This window comes from Dromaius novaehollandiae, chromosome 14 (genome assembly GCF_036370855.1).
Source record: "Dromaius novaehollandiae isolate bDroNov1 chromosome 14, bDroNov1.hap1, whole genome shotgun sequence".
Classification (NCBI taxonomy): Eukaryota; Metazoa; Chordata; class Aves; order Casuariiformes; family Dromaiidae; genus Dromaius; species Dromaius novaehollandiae.
Window position 1 is genome coordinate 10,193,733 of NC_088111.1, and position 19,235 is coordinate 10,212,967.

The window sequence follows — 19,235 nt, forward strand, 5'->3', positions numbered from 1 at the left end:
TGGTGAATAACTAAAGGTATAAATGAGTATGGAGATCTGTGTTTTAATGGCTATATATTCATTTATAGCTCATAAATAGCTTATTATTCACCACAACTCAAAGATGACATTGATTTCATTCTCAAAAATGTTTTAAAAAGTCTTTAGTGTATCTTCTTCACTGGAAAACTCTGTAGTCATTGTTGTTTACCTTTTAATATATTGCTTCAGTATTCAAATAAATCAGTAATTAAAGAGCAAATAATAGGTGCTGCCACTTCACTGCACAGCTCTTCCCTCACTGCTAATTGGATTCATGTCTTAATGCACCACAAAACAGTCTCAGAAGTGTGAAGCCATACGCCAAGCAGCCCCACTTTGCATAAGCAATGCAGTTTAGTTTGAGCAAAGTTGATCTTACTTCACAGAATCATGCATCGTCTTGCAGATATGCAGAAGAGCATTGAGTATAACAGGATCCTTTGTAGATTCCTGCTGATGCCTGTAAGACATTTTTGAAAAACACTGATGAAAAATACTCCACTGTCCAAAGGAAAAAAACAATGAATAGATTAAGATCCTTTTAAAGTATAATTCCTATGAGCAATGCTGTAAGACACTAAGAATGTACAGAAATTTTGTGCATGTGTGTGTGTGCACGCACACATTTTTTTTTAATCAAAACAACTGGGTTAATAAACTGGGTTAATAAAGAGACTGCCCTTCCTCATCCATTATACCAAGATAATGGTTCTGTGCTGTGACATCAACTGGAATACAAAATATTTCATACACAAACTAAAGCAAAATAAATTGAAAAAAAGAATTACAAAAAACGCCTGTCAAGAAACATCATCTTAATGCATGCAGGTTTATCACCCAGCCACAGAATTTAACTTCTGAAGGGGCACAGCAAGCTACATAAGCAGGTGGTTGGAGCAACCTAAGAACGTCAAAGCAAGCCAATCTTAGAACTATCAGAGAGAAATACAATGCCTCGGCTAGCGATGGGCACGCAGGCACATCTCAAGAAATTGAGCATTTGGCTTTGGAACTGCATTCATCCAGATTTTCAAACACTGGTTAATGTTATTAAAGACTTTCAGAAAGTCTTTAATTATCAGGAGAAACGAGAAATACCACGATACTGAGGAAACAGTTATCTTCAAAAACATTTTTAGCAGGTATGAGTCAGCAGCTGTACTCTTACCTAAAGTAAATTCCAAAGGAGAAGAAAGATGGATCCATACCAAGCCAATCATTTAAAAGGATACAGAAGAATGTAGCAAGACAGAAAAAGGGACAGAGAACAGAAATTTCAAACCCCAGTGAACACCGAATGCTCTGCCTTCTGTTAACTTGGAACCACCAAACCTTAAAGCATAACTAAACACGTCGACAAATGGGGTAAGTGCATCGTGTTTTCCATAGCACGTTTCACATGTTCAGCCATCAGATGATTTCAAACTTCTTTCCCCTACTGCAGTTCTGCTTTACCAACAATTTAAAGCACATTAAAGAACTCAAAACAAGTCTCCTCCCAAAAAGGAAACAGTTAGTTTTCTTTCAATAGATTCCGTATTTCTAGAAGAGACATACCTATTCCCTCTGTACACTGCAAGGTGACAAATGGACCCATCAACTTATCTCATTTGACTGTAATCACACTAGATATTAACAAAGAGATTGGACATTTCAAGTTAGAAAGACATGTCTGAAGTGTCCTTCATTCTCTCCCACCTTAAATACTATCAAATCCTAACCAGGGGATGGTAGATTGGCAACCAAGTGCCCATTCTCTCTCACTGGATACATTGGTGGCAACAAGTAATACCAGAGTATAAATATTGGTTCTTCATACACAACTTAAGGGTTCTTTGACTACCTAGTATTAAAAAGTTCTTACTTAAAACACTTAAAAATCAACATCAAAAATGTGCAGAATCTCAAAATAATGTTTGCTTTATTTTAACTAGAACTTAACTAGAATGAATTCTGTCACTGGGAGGATAGGACTGAAGGAACCAATGGCAAGTATCTGTACACTGAGCATCTAATCTGCCTAAAAATTTTCATTGCATTATCACTCATAAAGGCAACTTCCTTATAAAGTTTCTGCTAACAAAAATTGTATCATATACTCAGATTGTGTTATATCAGTTCTACACAGGGCAGAAAATTAATGTCTTCCATTAGTAAGTTTTTATAAATATTTAAAAATAAATAAATAAATAAATAAATCAGAAAAAGTATTTGCAATACACCAAGGTGTCCTTTTGATAAAAAGCAGAACTTGCTCCACGTAATGTCTCAGAATTATCATCACTCAGCATCTGCCTGCATTTTAGGTATCTAAAACAAAAAGGTGAAAAAAAATGTTTCAAAGAACCTGTTAATTGAAAAGGACTGTTTGATCTTTGCGAAATTTGAAAATTAAACTTCATCTTCTAAGTTCATTTTCAACTGTGGAAATATCTATTTTTCTATATAATGGAGCTTGTAACAAGAGACTGCCCTTCCTCATCCATTATACCAAGATAATGGTTCTGCACTGTGACATCAACTGGAATACAAAATATTTCATAAACAAACTAAAGCAAAATAAATTGAAAAAATCTCAGAGAACAACTAATTGTTTAATCAATAGCAAGTCAGTATCAACGTGACTACTTCAATATCAGCTTTCATTGTGAACAGTTAATCGGTCAACCAATAGATTAACAAAAATGATGCATTTACATTTTCTTTCCATAGACTGGAATATCTTTACAAGCTAAGTGGACTACACACTGACTCTATCTATCTTCCGTAACAATCTTTCGATAGATTGCCCAGATCCTCCAGAGTGCATTTAATCTGAATATTCTCCACTTACTTAATAAAAGCTTCCATAATGCACTTGCAAACCTCCACTCTCACACATTCCTTTTGGAACATATCCAGAAATGGCAAGAATTTCTCCTGAAAGTACAAATAAACAAACAAGTAAAATTAGCTATTTTACAAACAACATATCGAGCCAAAAATATTTGAGAGAAGATTCATAATCATATCGGTTGTATTTAAAATATTTTTTTTTTGAGACAGTAATTTGTGGTAAAGAACCAGTAATGAACAAGAAAAACAAATGGAACAGCACTGATGGCTGAAAGGTATATCAATTTACTGATTTAGAAGATCCAGAATAAAATGCAATACACAGAAATAGCTGAATCAAATTTTGCAAATTTTTTTAAAAGCAATCTTGTGCTGGACACAGTTTCTGTTCCCCTACATGTCTGAATTTGTAGTGAACTTAGGGCAATATATTAAAAACAATGAGAATAGGCCACACAGCAGCTACCATTTTGGATTTATCCAAACTCATGAAGGTCCAAGACATTTGGATTCTCTTGAAAGATACAGGTTTAAGTAATTAAGATACCAAGATAATCAGTTTCTGTATTATCTCAAGAATACAGTGAGGGTGAGTCTTTTCAGAATTGTCTGAGCAACTCCCCAGAGTCTGTCTTGTCTTTTACTCTTTGGCTGGTTTCAGTAAGTTGAAGCCCACCCTCTTCCTTCCTCTCTTTCCAATTCATTTGCAATCTCCGACCTCCATAATTTTCTCTTTGTTTCAAAATTAAACTTAGGTCCTGTGATACAGCATGATAAGCATATATCTTAACACAGAAACAGCTACCAGCAGTTACAGGGTCGCATCCAGAAATAAATGATTTTTTATCTTTCACTGAGTGTCAATTATGCCATAACAACAAAACAACTTGGAAAACCTAACAGCCTAAGGAAAAAGCATAGAAAATGGGAATTAGACTAATGAATATTTAAGCAGTAAGCAGCAGAATGTTCCCAAAGTGTTTTAGCAATTTTCTACTTGACGAAAAGCCCTCTCATCACATGAGTTTGCAAACAATCTAAATATGCAAGTCAGGTAAATGATCTTACAGAAGCAGTAGACCCTTCCTAAAACCTGATTAAAAACTTTGTCACTTACCACTGAAAAAAGTAGAGAGAAATCATGGATGTAAGTAATGACTTTCTGAATAATTGATTGCAGCTAAAAATAAAAAAAAAAAAAGGAGAAAAGATTGTAATACAAGTTAAATTAAGAAAAAAATATATGTACTAGGATTTCTTTTGACATAGATTTATCTTTAAGACTATCCACACCAGAAATTATTCTTCTCCAGTTCTTCACAGAAAATAGGCTGGAAGACACTTAAATGTTCATCTATGTCATTTCTTTTTCCCCAAAGCAGGATCAGCTTCAGCTATTTGATTCCTAACATGTTTTTCCAACATGCTCTTCAGAGTCCTACGAATGGAGACTCACTAATCTCCCCAGTCAGTCTTAGCTCTCTTTACTTTTTACAGTTAGGAAAATTTCTGATTTATAACCTGCACCCTCTCTAGCTCTCTAAACTAAAAAACCCACAGTTTGATCATTCTTCTTTTGTAGGCACTTTTCCTATTCTCCAAGCAACCACAAAAACCTTTTTCTAGAATCTCTCCATGCATCATTTCACATACAGTGTTAAGTACCAGACAAAACAGAACCACTGAAGCTTTAATAATGTCAAGTGGAGATGGATTGTTTCATGTTTTACTCCTGTTTACACAGCTTGGCATAATAGTCGGTTTTCTACAGTAGAATACCATTGCTGACTTGGAAGTTAATTAATGCTATTTCTAGATACTATAAACATTCTGTTCTGTTTTTTTTCCTAGACTGAAAGACTGATTTGCTGGGAAAAAAGGAGCAACACATTGCAGCATTACATTGTTCCAAAAAGCTTCCCAAATTCTAGGTATTCTTTAAAAATAATAGATTTGTTGTAAGATACACCAGTAATGTTTCAGAACTAATTTCATCTAAAGAAAATGCACTTTACCTGTGGGTAAGCATCTTCAAATGCTCGATCAGGAGTCATGTGTTTGATAACATCAGCCAAAACAGTATTGACTTCTCGCTTCTGTGTAGCGAAAATGAGTTTACACAGCGCAGTAACGAAACCAGCACATAAATGACTGAAAAACAGCTTGATAATTCATTCCCATTTTCCAAAGCATTAGCTTGCTACAGAGCTCTAGTTAAGCCAGGAACTTTAACCACAGCTCCAGTAAACCTTTAAACTGGTCCATCTGCCATTTAAATAACAGTAAGAAATATTACACAGGGTTGAAAAAAGCCTTCTTCAAAGCCACATCTTTTGCCCCTCCTATTCGTCTTTCATAAAGGGAAATATATTTTTTAATACACTAAAGAAGTTCTATACAGTTATAAATGGTCATTAGCTTTTCTATTACTAACACTTAGTCTGTACCAGAAAACCTGCCCCTCCTTCTGCTGCACACCCCACCCCCCCAGTAATTTTCACATACCGTAAAATGTCTGCAGGTATACTCCACCCACACTTCAGCACAGTTGATATAATCCTAGAAATACATGTGTCTTGTGATTATCAAAGTTTATAAAAGGTTAAGAAAACACACTTCCAAAAATTATGCTTAAAAGAATATATCCCGAGAGGTGGTTCATGGACACCTAAAGATCTGTCAATAATGATGAACCTCAGAACTGCATTGCTTATGCATATAAGCAGAGCTCAGAAAAGCAGGGATTATATACAGTTATTACTAGGTATCATATTTTTGGCAACTGCCTGTATCTAGAAAAGACAAACCAGGCCATGCTAAGTGTACTGCTTACTGAACAACTGCCTACAATTGTGGCTTAACCAGAAAATCAGTTAGTAGTAAAATGGAACCATCAGTAACTCACCTGAGGGTTCTTCAACTTTGTTATAACCTTCCAGGCTTCATTTAATATTTGAAGGCGATCATTTTCAGGAGGATCAGCCAACGCCAAGTTTAATCCCAATGAGCGAAAGAGAAGATGCTGAAAGTTAATTAGAAATTTTAAATTAAAACCAGAAGACACGTGTTCATCCAACATAGCTCAATGTGTAGCTTATAAATGTGTGAGTTATGTAGACAACTAGCTAAGAGGATAAAGAAGTCAGTCAGACAATGAATAAGCAATGTTATAAATTATACACAAGAGCTACCTTGGGGAATCCAGATTCATCGCACTCTTTAATCATGCCGATGAAGTCCATAGACCTTGCAGCAATAAACTCTGCTCTGAATGCTGACATTACTGAATTCAACAGCAAAGCACTACAATAGACATAACACAAGTCAATACATCTCAATATTTTGTCCCCTGGTTTAGATTAATCTGAACTTTTCAGATTGTCAACAATCTAGCATCTACTCTGAATCAAAAAAAAAGGGGAGGGGATACAAAAAAGCCTTTTTAAGTTGAACTTGTATTGATGAGGACTAATACTATATTACCAAAACCAGAAAACATTAAGCTATCAGACAAGGAGAAGGTAAGCCTGCCTGTAGAATACTTTTTCCTCAAATAGGTCCTTTGAAACCATCATTTTACTGAAATTTGGTAGAAAGAAAAGCAAGTAAACTAGCAGTAGCTCATGTGCTTAGTAACCCACTCTCTCTTTTTAACTACAGTTCAGAAGTATACTTTGACAGGGTAAGTCTCTATCAAACCTTTTTTGACTGAATTAAAAAATACATACATTATAAAAGTCAGATTTCTAGCAGCTGAATTGTTAGGATTAAAACAAATCCAAAGGGTGATTATAGGATAATCGGCAATAATATATTTAGACACCTAAAATTAATCATTTAGACCAGTATATGTATTACTACTGAATCAAAGTTACCCACGGAGGAGTCAACCCACTAAGTTATTGTAAAATCCAGTTTCCTGTTACTATAATGCAAATAGGAAAAAAAAATCCGACATCATTAAAAAAGCAAACCCTTTAGGCAAACTCAGCCATGAGTTAGCACAGAAGCTGTTTTCTAATCCTAGTAACACTGAGTCCTTCTCTATTCCAAAGTAGACAATCTGAATACGAGACAATTTACCTTCAGGGAGATTCTATAGAGCACTTAAAATAGCCCAGCATTCCCTTGCCTTCTGACTGAGCATCATTGGTCCCATAGCAATTTGATAGGAATTTGCATTTTATCATTAGACAAACACCTCCAGTCCACTGCAGCTAGATGATACGCTTTGCAACACAGAGAAGCAGACTGTCACTTTTCACTTAGATGGTTGCAACTCAGTTCATGGAACACAGTAAGATTATTTTAGATTTATATACTGATTCCTATTGCTTTATAATATTTTGACAGCCATAAGACGACATCAAAACACAGAACTCCACTTGAAAACAAAATCAACTTGCTTTATAGATTTTCTACACTGGATTACTTAAATTTCCAATAAAATAGATCCTGAAAACACTTAATTAAAAAAAAAATTTTATTCAACATTTTCTCCTTCCTTCTAAGAAGAAATGAGAACAAAGACGAAGCAGCTAGCCCATCTTTGCAATGTGAGATGCTAAAAGGTAATCTAAAAGCAAGCTCCACAAGACAGAACAATACCTATACACAAAAATCAATAAGGCAGGGTATGTGGACTGCTTTCTACCCGTATTATACACTCAGATACAGTAACATCTTCGCATTACTTTTTTTTTTTTTTTAAATCACACTTTTTCCCCCCTACTCCTTAACTCAGCCATAGAGTGCTAATGCTGATATTCCTCCTCTTCAAGTGATCAATGATTTTTCTAGTTCCTCTGCCAATGCCAACTGGACAAACGCAAAGCACATCAGAAAAAAACAAACAAACAGAAAAAAAAAACCACAACCAACCACCTTCACAGTACTTAACCTACCTAACTAATAAAATGAACTGAGATTAGCTCATTAGCAGGCCAAATCATATTTGCGTAGCTCAGAAAGCACATCCCAAACTCTCAATCTTTTTGAATTACTCAACATGATTAGCCTGCATGCAGACTTCTACGGTACACTTGAGAGACTATTTCTAATCGTAAGAAAGAAGTCACCTAAATATTACTATCTTCCGAAGGTTTCAGTTGCTTTGTAACTTCCCTTGCAAAATTCATGGATGGGCTAACTATAGTGAATGGTGGGGCTGGAAGGAAGGGGTGGGAAGACGAGAAAAATGAAGCACAACCAGGAATTACAGAAATGGCTGACAGGGAATACATTATATGTCCTAAGCTTTGGCTTAAGAGCCAGAGCGCAGCAACTACTTTAATTTAATTTTTGTTCTACAGCAATCTACCATTATTTTGGAATTCATCTCTGGGAAATAAATGCTCATAATTATGACTTAGTCAGCTACTGGGAGAACAAGCTAAGCTATGCATTCAAAAAAGGTTTTCAAAGGGGACAGACTGTTATATTACAGGGATTCATCAGTATACAGACTCACGGCTTCTAGGTTGTGTGATACTTACTTGTTCCCCAATTTTTTGCATCTCTCCATCATCTCAGTAAGCAGAACCTATAAGAATTACTTATTGAAATTAGTGAGTAGAGACTATGCAAAAAAGTTCAGCTTTAATTAATGTAGTAAAGTCTACTAAAAGCTGTTTTAATTACCTACCCAATACATTCAAATAACTTTGTCTTATCCTGTATTTACAGCAGAAGAAAATAATTGTGTAGTACAACATAAAAACACGTCTGCGGGAAAGCGTAGAGTGACACTTTAAACAAAACCACCATTTTATGGAAGTCAAGTTTGCAATCCTTCAGCCATGCCACTTCTCAGAACAATTACTATTTGCCAACAAGGTCAATTACCTCTGGCAAGAGAGGGGAAGGTTATGAGCTCCCTGCTGCAGAATAAAAACATACTGAAACTAAAATAGCCTGCTGACTGTTAAGCAATTACAAAGCTACAGTTTACCCAAATCATTTTTATATCAGTATGACAGAAGAAACTAATAAACTCAGGAAAAAAAAGAAAAACTAGCTAAAGGCAACAAGAAAGAAACAATAATATTGCCTATGAATTTAAAGTGGTCTAATAGGAGCGTTGTAGAAACAAGTATTCTTTCTGTATAGAAGAGAAAAACAAATGAAAATCCTCAGTCACATCTAGGCTCTTTATACTAACTTTTATAATCACGTAAGAACTGACTGAGATATTTTTAATAGAAAGGATGGCAATAAGTTTAAATATTTGATAACATTGAATTATTTAAGTTTTTCCTCAACTGCTGGAGTGTGACAATGCATCTTTAGAAACCAAATTCTTTAAAATATCTTAGGCCAATTATAACATATTGATCAAATGGATTAAAAAAAATAACAGTTTACATCAGTAAATTAAGGAAGTAGTTAAAAAGACGCTATAAATTTCCACCACAAATGATTAATGTTTTCATCACTCTTGAGCCCTGCAGCAGAGTTATTTGACAAGTCAGTCCTGGACATAAGTACATAATCAGACTATTATTGTCTTGAACATACCTGCTGGATTAAACAGATCTATGGACTTTGTTTTCAAGTGGTGATGGGGGGAAGGTTTTGTTTTGTGTGTTTTCTTTTTTAAATCTTTCCTCATGCTTTCTGATAGCATGATTTTACTACATAAGAGCAGAACTTAATCAACAACTGTGTATACAGCAATTTAACATACAGAATACAGAAAAGGGGGCTTGCTTTTTATACTTTTTAAGTCTATATAATTCTATATTAACACTGAAAGCAAGATCTGAAACCTGAGTAGCATAATAAATAGTAAAAAACAGCAAATCAATCTGAAGATGATGTTGACATTTTAGGTCGTGTCACTTCTGATTCATTTCATGCCGCAGAAAACCACAATTTATAATAGAATGCATTTATGCTGCCTAAACTTTGGTTTCAGATTTGACACTTACCCCTTCATATTCGGCACCCTCTCCAAAAACTTCTAGCACAAAATAAATGGTGTCACTAGATCAGCTGCTTTCAAAGTTCTCAAGTTTTACAAAGCACTGTGTGTATTCGTAGTTCTCCAAAATGCCTCTGGGCTTCTTCCAGTTTCAGGTGGAATACAGTATGTTATTCTCACTGCATTATGTAGTTAACCAGTGGAGGGGAAAAAATAAAAAAACCCGAACACACACACAGGAAAATTAACTCTTCACCTCACCACATCTACACTAACATTTCCATTAGTATCAAGCATTACCACACCTACTTACCTCAGGAGCACGGTATGCAATACACTGTAAAATCCAGTCTATAGCAGGAGAGTACAGAGTCAAATACAAGGGAATCTCCACACACTGTGCTACCAGCTGATTCTGAACTGTATCCCCATGAATCTGTTAAAATAAAAGACAAAAAAATGTTGCTATGAATAGGAAACTTATTTATCGGGAGCTATAATACACAAACTTTGTCCAGTTTGTTAACTGAAACTATGACAGACAGGACCATAAAGATAAACAGACATTTTGAGCCATTCTCTGCATGCTAGGGAAAAAAAAAGCAAGCATATAGCATATATAATTAAAGCATAGAAACATGTTGAATGGAGCAGTTTAAATTTATCAGCATGTATGTAATATTTCCCATACTATAGCTAGGTACAACAGTATCCCAAAATCTAGATTTAAAAAACTCAGAAGATTTTTCAAAAAGTATTTCTGTAGTAGGCTGCTTAAGGAGCATATTTATGTGACTTGGCCAAAGAAACACATATATGCTTACTTGTTTAAACGTTAGAAGAAAGTCAAAAAAATTCTTGTTAAGGTTTTCTTTGAGTTGTGGTGCCACTTCCATCCCAACCTGTATTAAAAGAAATAGAAAGATTTTACCTGCATCCACTGTCATCCTCCTCCAGCTACAAAACAAAAATGCATTTTCCAGATGAACATATCCAATTACACTCATCAATCAAAGAACAGTATTGAATCATGTTTTTGAGTGATTATTTCCTTGTTTGCTGTTATAGCTATGTCCATTGATAACAGACCCTGAAGTAGTTACAGCTGTGTTTAAAAACAGTTCTCATACATAGGCTCTAAGCATCTGTAAGCAGTGAGGAAAGCAATGTCTACGCCAGTGACTGCACTGCAACAGCCGATATTCGTTGTTTACAGAAAGCCTACAGTGAAGAATATTTTTAAAAAAAGTCAGTCAAAAGTTTAGAAATTGCTTAAAACCATGTGTACCGATGCTGTGGACAGTATGAAGCAGGGATCCCAAAGGAAAATACTGATTATTTGATAAAAGGCTATTGTGATGCACAAATACAAGGCTTGTGTAGTGAGTTAGAGCTGCAAAAGAAACTAGCCCGTAAAGGACTGTTATTTCTAATAACACAGAAAAAAATATTAAAAAATGTGGCATATTACTGGGGGGGGGGGGGGGGGGGAGGGAAAAAAGCAAGGTGAATGAGAAGTAATAACAGCTCAGGCTTAACACTTCCCCCCAAAAACACCAGCCAACCAAAACACCTCAACAGCTTAAGACTCCTCCCTTCAACCAAAGCAAGAGGTCTGAGTTTGGGGGATCCCTGAGCATATGCAACTCTAGCTACCTTCATCGCAAAGCACACATACTTTGCAAATACCCAAGCCAGCAATATATCGTCTTTCTTTATATATCACTTCCTTTTGAACCACAGTGCAAAAAAAAAGCATCACCTTGCTGCGTAAAGATCTGTTTCTTTGGTTTAACGTGAGAGTGTTCATTCCCACGTTTAATTAGGCTGTGGCTTTAAAGACCATTTATATCTGTAGTATAGGTTTCCTATTTAGGAATCTACAGTTTTGAAAATTTTTACTTTCACAATCTTCACTAGGGGAGTATTAATATAGTGCCAATAAAAGGTATTTAATATTCTGTATTCCTTCTATTCCCAATAAGTTTTATTTCAAATGAAAGTCAGCATTTTGATAGCTGGCACTTTATTCCAAGAAAACTTTCATTATTTACTTTGTATGATCATCTTCATGGACAAAAAGGGATATGCTAAACTTTTCCTTAGTATAAAATTCCAATTATTATTATTAGATTATGAGTCTTAACTGCTCTATCATTATGCATCTCTTTTAGAGTTATTAGGAGTAATAAGGTGGACTGTGCATAAATATTCATCTAAACTGCTTCCTACAAGCCTTCAGAAATCTTACACTATGTAGCAGGAATGATTAAGCTATGACAAAAATGCAGGCATTATTGTATTTCAAGATTCAGATAAACTCATAAGCAGCTCATGTATCAAAGCAGAGGCTAGTGATTACTTGCAGATGCAGGAATTCATATGGACAACCCTGGAGTATACTAAAAGCATACTGGACAGTTTAATCAAGCTTACCAGCTACATCAACGCTAAACAGACTTGCAGCATTTGATAGTGGCAGCAAACCTCATGTAGGTATTGCTAACCAACAGCCCTAGCATTTCCTAATTTTACTCAAGTTCTACGCCCCTACTCCCCCAAGTGTAGTTCACAAACATTTTTCCACCACTGATGGCTTTTTGAGTCATTTTAGGGCCTCTTCTCGAGCCCATTTGTCTTGGCTGAGCCGTTAAGGTGGCTGCAGGAGCAGCTCAGGACAAGACCCTAGGCGTGCTGTAAGAACACTTTGTCGAGCGGCTCCTTCGCCAAGGAGCTTGCCAGCCCTTTGCCTACCACAGGCACTCCAGCAGTCAAGGGAGGAAGACAAACAGAAGGAAAGCACGTTTTAATTGTAAAAAGTAGTGTCTAGCAATCAGACAACAGCAGGTAGTATCAAATTCCAAACTCTCCTTACGCTTGGGTCGCTAACTTTTGCCCTCCCTGAAGAGGGAAGACTGGCATAAGAAGCAGAGAAGACGAGTTATTATTTATTATAAGCATTCAAAGAAAGAGTCCACATGTTTATTAAAACAAAAGAGATTTTGCTATTTAGTTTGTTAAAGGAAAGAGACAGGCTGCTGGCCACTTCCAAGAAAAATTGCAGTTAAAATTTCCTTCAGGGGAAGAACTAGCTGTAGCAAGTCTTTGATACAGATTTATTTGAAGTGTTAAATGGTAGCCTACCCTGCAAAGGTACGCTCTGGCATAGACTGCAACCAGTGGATCTCCAATTCCTCTAATCATAGATGTTAATCGTGGGAGACATTCTGAAATCCCCCTGTTAAGATTTTTCAGAAATTAAATTGAAATTTAACAATCAATAACAGAATTACACCATCCACAGATAGCTTGAGTAGCTGCCTTACAGACTGACAATTGTGCATAGGAACACCTCCCACAGATAAAGCATATTAGCACAAAATTTTATTTCAGAAGTAAAATTTAATGTGTCTGTGTAGCCACAGACATCCTGTATTTGAATTACGATGTTTACTTTCAGGAGTAGCCCAGATAGCCAGGTTGGATGCTTAAATTATAAACAGCCAAGTGGAAGTAAACCCTCTCTCCTCTAATTTGGGGAAAGAGCAAAGCTCTAGAAGGGTTGCATTTCAATTTAAAAGTGTCCATTTAAAGTACTGGCAGAACTCCCTGTATTTCTCATTTTCCCACAGGTCCTTTTTGATAGAGCTGTATTCATGCCTGAAGACAAGGACCATCGATTCCAGGAAAAGAACTGCCTTTTAGTAAAAATGAAGTTGTCACTGGAGTAGCAATTTGGATTACAACATTCATTTTAACATCTAACTAAAAAAAGGGGTGATTACACATGAAGGACCATTTTCAGTTCAGCAATTGACACTGTTTGGCAATATATGAAACTTAAACCAAGACTTTCAATAGATAGTGGTTCACCACTCCTTCACTGTTCCCCCTGCTCGGTCTCTAACAATATGATACACCAAGACATTCAGTTTTCTAACTCTTCTTTCTTTGCCCTCACTCCTCATCTCAGCAATCCTGCTTTCCTCTCCACCATTTCAAACCACTGTTTTTTAATTTGCAAACTCTTAATGTCTCAATTACACGTGCTCCGTAACGGCAGGCATTGTCGCACTCCCAGTTGTACTCTGAAGTTACTTCATGGCGTTCTCACCAGAAACTCCAAAGCTCCTCAATACTTCTTCCTCTCAGAACTATGCACCATTACACATGGAACTTGCACGCTTAACTTCTTACATTAGTTTATAAGCCTGCCCATTCATTTCCTTCCCATGTTTAATATTTGCTCTTACATTTTGGATAGGAACTTATTGCACTTCAATATTGCTGCTTCCACATAACTAAAATAAAGCCAAGTTAAGGAAAAAAACTAAGACACATACCATATAAAAACAAGCTTATATACCAAATACATACTGAACAACTACTTTAAGGCATTCTGCAATTAACTTCACTAAATTTTGTGAGTCTCTACAATTTGTCTAGATTTTCACTTCTTCCCATGCTTTCACACATCAGCTCTACTCTATCACTGCTATACTGTTCATAGGCAATAATTCAGCATTCAGGTTACCATAAAACGTAATTCAAAATTAAATTTTTAAACGTACAGCCTGAAACAAATGAAACAAAGTCAGTACAGACAATAGATTACTGTGGATTTGCTTGAAAGCTTCTATTAAAAACTTGCAGACACATTCTGATAGTCTCATGTGACAAGGATACAATCTGGGAATGAGTTCTCTGATTGATGCAATCTTGAAAAACCAGTTTAAGCAAGTTTCTTTAGCTGTATCATTAACACTCTCTGGAGAAAAATTATCTGAAAAAAAAAAACAAAAAAAACAAAAAACCCAACCCAGAAATAGTTACATTCTATCCAGAAACAAGTTACTTTTCATTCTAGATTTTAAATTAGGTACACCATGATAAACCAGGCAATATGTTTGATCCTCTGCTCTCACTTGCAGTAGTAAGAGCTGATTATACAGACCATAACAACCAGTAACTGGAGCTCCCATCTTGCATTAAGCAACATTTTAAAAGCCGAAGTTGCAAAGGCAAGAACTCAAAACTAATCTTAGCTCTGCTGAAGATCTAACCTCTGCCCCCCCATGGAAGTGGAAATGGCAAGAAATACAGGGAATCTATACCAAATGCACACATATAGAGAAGATAAAAGAAGTTTAGGCACTCAAATTCTTTATTCTGAGAGTCTAATATAATTTTTAGAGAATATTATTTAAAACTATATTGGAAGGAGCAGGAGATATTAAACACTGGAATGAAACCTGTTTTTATATGCTACGCATCTAGCACTGTAGGGCAGTCTTCTCTTGAACTATAGGACTATTTATATCAGCTGCCAGCAGGGAAAAGCTGCCACCCCAGCGTGGAACAGATGGGTTATGAGGACAGTGCTCTGACCAGGCTGATATGCAGTTGTATGGCTAACTGCCTCCTCTTTCTCTAGGTTGACTGAAACAGAAGGCAACAATAGGCTTCTTGGGATCTATCCCAGGTCTGAGGCAAGATGGTTAGGAAGGAAGAACCCCTCTTCTCTCCTCTCACCAGTATAGCTATTCGAGCAGCTTCTGCTGGGAATATCTGCTTATAAGCTCCTTCTGAAGCTGCTCTACCTTCCTTGCTCCCAGAAGGCAAGAAGCTCTGTTCCACAAGAATGTTTCCCATTTCCAAGTCTAGAGGAGCCACATGCTAGACACAGACTGAGTAGATGAAGATACTCTTTCTCATCTAGGACCAAAGGAGTTCTTGTCCAACTCTGCTCTCTTTATGGGAACCAAGTGAAACATGGAGACGGGGCCTGAAATCCCCAGGGGTTCACACAGCAGTGCGTAGCAGATCTTCCTTCTCCCTCTTGTTTTTATAGCTGCTCTGGAAGTTCCCACCAACACCCACTGCAATGTCTCCAGCAGCTATATACTTGCGGCATGAGATCAGCTCTCCAGAAGGCAGGTAACTGCGCTCAGCTACTGTGACAATGCTAAGGGAACTGTCTGCCTTCATTAGTGTTTATAGGGATTATTTGTCAGATCTGCAGCAACCATATTTAAATTTCTATCAAGTAATGTGACCAAAAACACAGATCAGGATCAAAGCCATGAATGAACAAACACAATAGAACAAACTGAGGCTCACACATACTGCTGTTCATCAGTTATCACAATGGTGAACAGGAAAAGCTTGTGAGAGACTGAGAAACAGATTTTAAACATTATCTGTAAGTTTACTTCAAACTTACATGTTTGTTGGTTTCACACTTCTGCCTCAAACCCTATGGATTTAACTGCAACCTAACATTACTGTTACATTACCACGTACATAGTAAGAATGTACCATATTTCAAGGACAGACATTTTAGATATTTGAAAATGCAAGGAAAGCCCCATATTTCAATGGAACATTTAGGAGCCTTCCAAAAGAGGTTCTTTGGTATACGTTTGTACAGTACTATACTGTCAAATTCATCAGTGGCTAAAGATCTTAAATTCAGGTTCATGGAAAAGCACTAGTTGAGCAGTGAAAAGAGTTCAATTCAAATTTCTTCCCACCTGTAAGTTACACTAACATTATGTGAACACACCTCAACCCAAGCTGTAAACCTCAGATGAAAGTATTAAGTAGTTGTCTTTCCCCAAACACATCCTCACCTCTTTTTTCTCTTCCCAAAAATCACCTAGGTGAAAGGGATTTTAACCTGTGTTAGAATTTCAAAAGAAAAATAAAGAGCCCAAGTTTGAAAGACCTCACTAGTCTAGCAAGGTAATTACCAACTCAATGACAGTCTGTTCCTTCTTCCAAAATCCTAAATCAAAGGATAACAACAATTTCCAGTGCAGCCACAAAACCATTTACTTATTGAAAACTCAGACTCTCAGCTTTGTCTGTTAAATTTGTGCCATTAACATTAAGCTATTAAAATTAAGTAATACTTCCAAGAGAGAGCATCTGGTTAAAAAGAACACAAAACCAAAAAGTCTTCATTCACTTGACTTTGCCATTCATATTTAATTCTCCCCCTGCTTATATGCCATTCTTTGCAATTTCAAGTCTCAAGAAGAGCCAGTTTATGTTTAGCAACATCAAAGCCAGAAGAATATTTTATACTTTAGGTATATTCTTCACAGTTAAAAAGTAAACATACATAAACACTGTGAATGGTGGAAGACGTAAGTTACGAATATTCTATCTTGTTAAAAAGGAACAATTACTGGATCTAAAACAGAATTATTTTCATAGGAGATACAGTAGCACAAGTCCTGTTTAACCTTTCTCAAATCAGTTCAGACGTGATTTATTCCATGAGAACAGTATAAACAGGCACAAAGTTACCTGGCAAAGATGCGCGGCTGTCCACACACATTGACAGAATTCTTTCATACACTAATTTCCCTGTTTAACAAAACAAAAAAAGATATCATTCATACACTGTAAAACACAAAACGTTGATACAGTGGCTCTCTTTCCAGTATACATTGAAGTCAGTTGGAAAAAACTTCTTACAATTCTAACATTATGCTGCCCTCTAGTGCGGCAGAAATATTAATGGCCTGACTTTAGCATTTTACACACTACAAAAAATTTATCCGGCTCCATTAAGTGTAGAGGTAGCACACAGGTCAGATTACTCCCGAGCCAGGAAAGGACAGCTGGTGTCCTGTCTTTGCTGAGTTCGGACACTAAGTTCTCTTAAAGCAACTTTCAGTGAGCAGGAAAAAGCATAAAGAGGAAACAAAACCTGGGGGGGGGGGGGGGGGGGAAATTCCTAGCATATCCTGTTAAACATCCGAACATCCTGTTAAACATCAGCATACCTTTCAACCATGATGCCATCATAAATCATTTCCATAATATAGTAGAAAAACATCATAATTATTTGAAGTACATGGCAATTTCATGTAAAGGATCATTTAAAAGTAATAAAAATAGATAATTCAGTAACCACATTTTGATCACTTCATAGTCCCTATTCAGCTAAAGAAAACTTTCTGATTCCTCTTCTTTAATTATAATGAGATTGAATGAGATAAAGGTTGAAGAGGCAGTCAAAAACAAAATACTTCCATAACTACAGTGTGTTCAAAATGTCAAAATTTAGAGATGATCTTTTTTTCCCAGGATATTGTTCTAGATTTGCACTAATACAGAGCACAGAAATGCAAAATGAAGAAACATTTTGATTTTAAAGATTCCACTGGCGAGAACTTTTGAACAATCATATTCATACCACTGCTGTCCAAGCATTTATGTTGGAAATATTCACTGTAAAACTGATAGCCATTTCAGCACTTTAAGGATGACTGACTTAAAAAAAAGACAATTGGGAAAGCAGACTATTGAGAAAGCAAAGCCTAATATTTTTATTAGATGTTTTCTAACACCATAAAAATTAATTTTGTGTTATTAACCATTATGTAATAAATCTTACACTTCAGATACTTACCAAATGTATCAAGAATGTCTGTAATTAAAACAAATTTACTTGGATAAAACTGAATTACTGTTGTGTCTGAAAGAAGCTTAGAACACTAGAAGGAAAAAAGAAAGAAAAACATTTTTAGAGGACAAGGCAAGTTTGTTTATACTCCAGACAGATTGGAATAGATGAGTAACTACAGATGGAAAGAACCAACAGGAAGCAGTATCCAGAAAAATGCACAGGAATGGCCAATGCAACGCATCATGGTACTCTTCGTATTCTGCAGATTGTTCTTCATTTCCAGGACAGTTAATCACAGATCTCCAGCCTTCCCTTTACACGAGGTAATCCACAATGCAGAATTTCAGCTGGCTATGCAAAGACCCATGCATTCATTCAGACAAAACAAATTCTCTTATGAAAGAAGCATAAAAGGCATTTATTTTCCAAAATAATTTTTTAAGGACATTTTTCAGGATTGCAGCATCATTATTCTCGAAGTATCTGTATCAAAACCACATTACATAGATTAAACTAAAAAACAATTTAAAAAGTTTAGCTAATAAATGTTTAAACCTAACTTTGCAGCTCATATAACCAGTTTGAACATTTCAGAAACATGCCAGTTCATCCAGAGTCAACCCTAGGGAGGAATCTGTGGCCAGTCACCACGCATCGGCATACAGCATAGCGGAGGCAGTTTGGCTATATCTATGGTTGGTGCAGAGTCATGTTTGAAAACATATTAACCAACTTAGTTCTACTGTCACTGTATTTGCAAGTCCAGCTAAGAACATGCCCACTTACGATATGACCTTAAAATACACAGCAGGGAATTACGGTATTTAATTAAGCTATACTTTGTTTTCTAAGATCGTGCAGAGACTGTAGACTAATCTGCAGTCAAAAATTTCAGCAGAAGTTTATTTATGAAATCAGCTTCCACCTGAGGACAGAGGTAAAAGACAATGACTGAGAAGAGAGAGGTCTACCTCCTCCCTATGGGAGCCAAGCATGGCCTTTGACTAAGACACTTTTTCGGTCTCTGTTTCAAGA

At 36.2% G+C, this 19,235-nt stretch overlaps 1 protein-coding gene across 1 annotated transcript in view; it reads right to left on the minus strand.

Annotated features, from left to right (window-relative positions):
• VPS35L (VPS35 endosomal protein sorting factor like) overlaps positions 1–19,235 on the minus strand; it is a 62,148-nt gene that overhangs the window by 29,759 nt on the left and 13,154 nt on the right. The window contains exons 8-22 of the mRNA XM_064520309.1: positions 18,204–18,288; positions 17,093–17,152; positions 14,465–14,561; positions 14,032–14,079; positions 12,923–13,016; positions 10,603–10,680; positions 10,092–10,214; positions 8,352–8,398; positions 6,048–6,159; positions 5,762–5,878; positions 5,362–5,415; positions 4,872–4,952; positions 3,974–4,036; positions 2,855–2,940; positions 401–481 (exon numbers count right to left, since the gene is read on the minus strand). Of these exons, the coding sequence (XP_064376379.1) occupies positions 401–481; positions 2,855–2,940; positions 3,974–4,036; positions 4,872–4,952; positions 5,362–5,415; positions 5,762–5,878; positions 6,048–6,159; positions 8,352–8,398; positions 10,092–10,214; positions 10,603–10,680; positions 12,923–13,016; positions 14,032–14,079; positions 14,465–14,561; positions 17,093–17,152; positions 18,204–18,288 (1,226 nt within the window). The remainder of the gene's footprint in view (positions 1–400; positions 482–2,854; positions 2,941–3,973; positions 4,037–4,871; positions 4,953–5,361; positions 5,416–5,761; positions 5,879–6,047; positions 6,160–8,351; positions 8,399–10,091; positions 10,215–10,602; positions 10,681–12,922; positions 13,017–14,031; positions 14,080–14,464; positions 14,562–17,092; positions 17,153–18,203; positions 18,289–19,235) is intronic.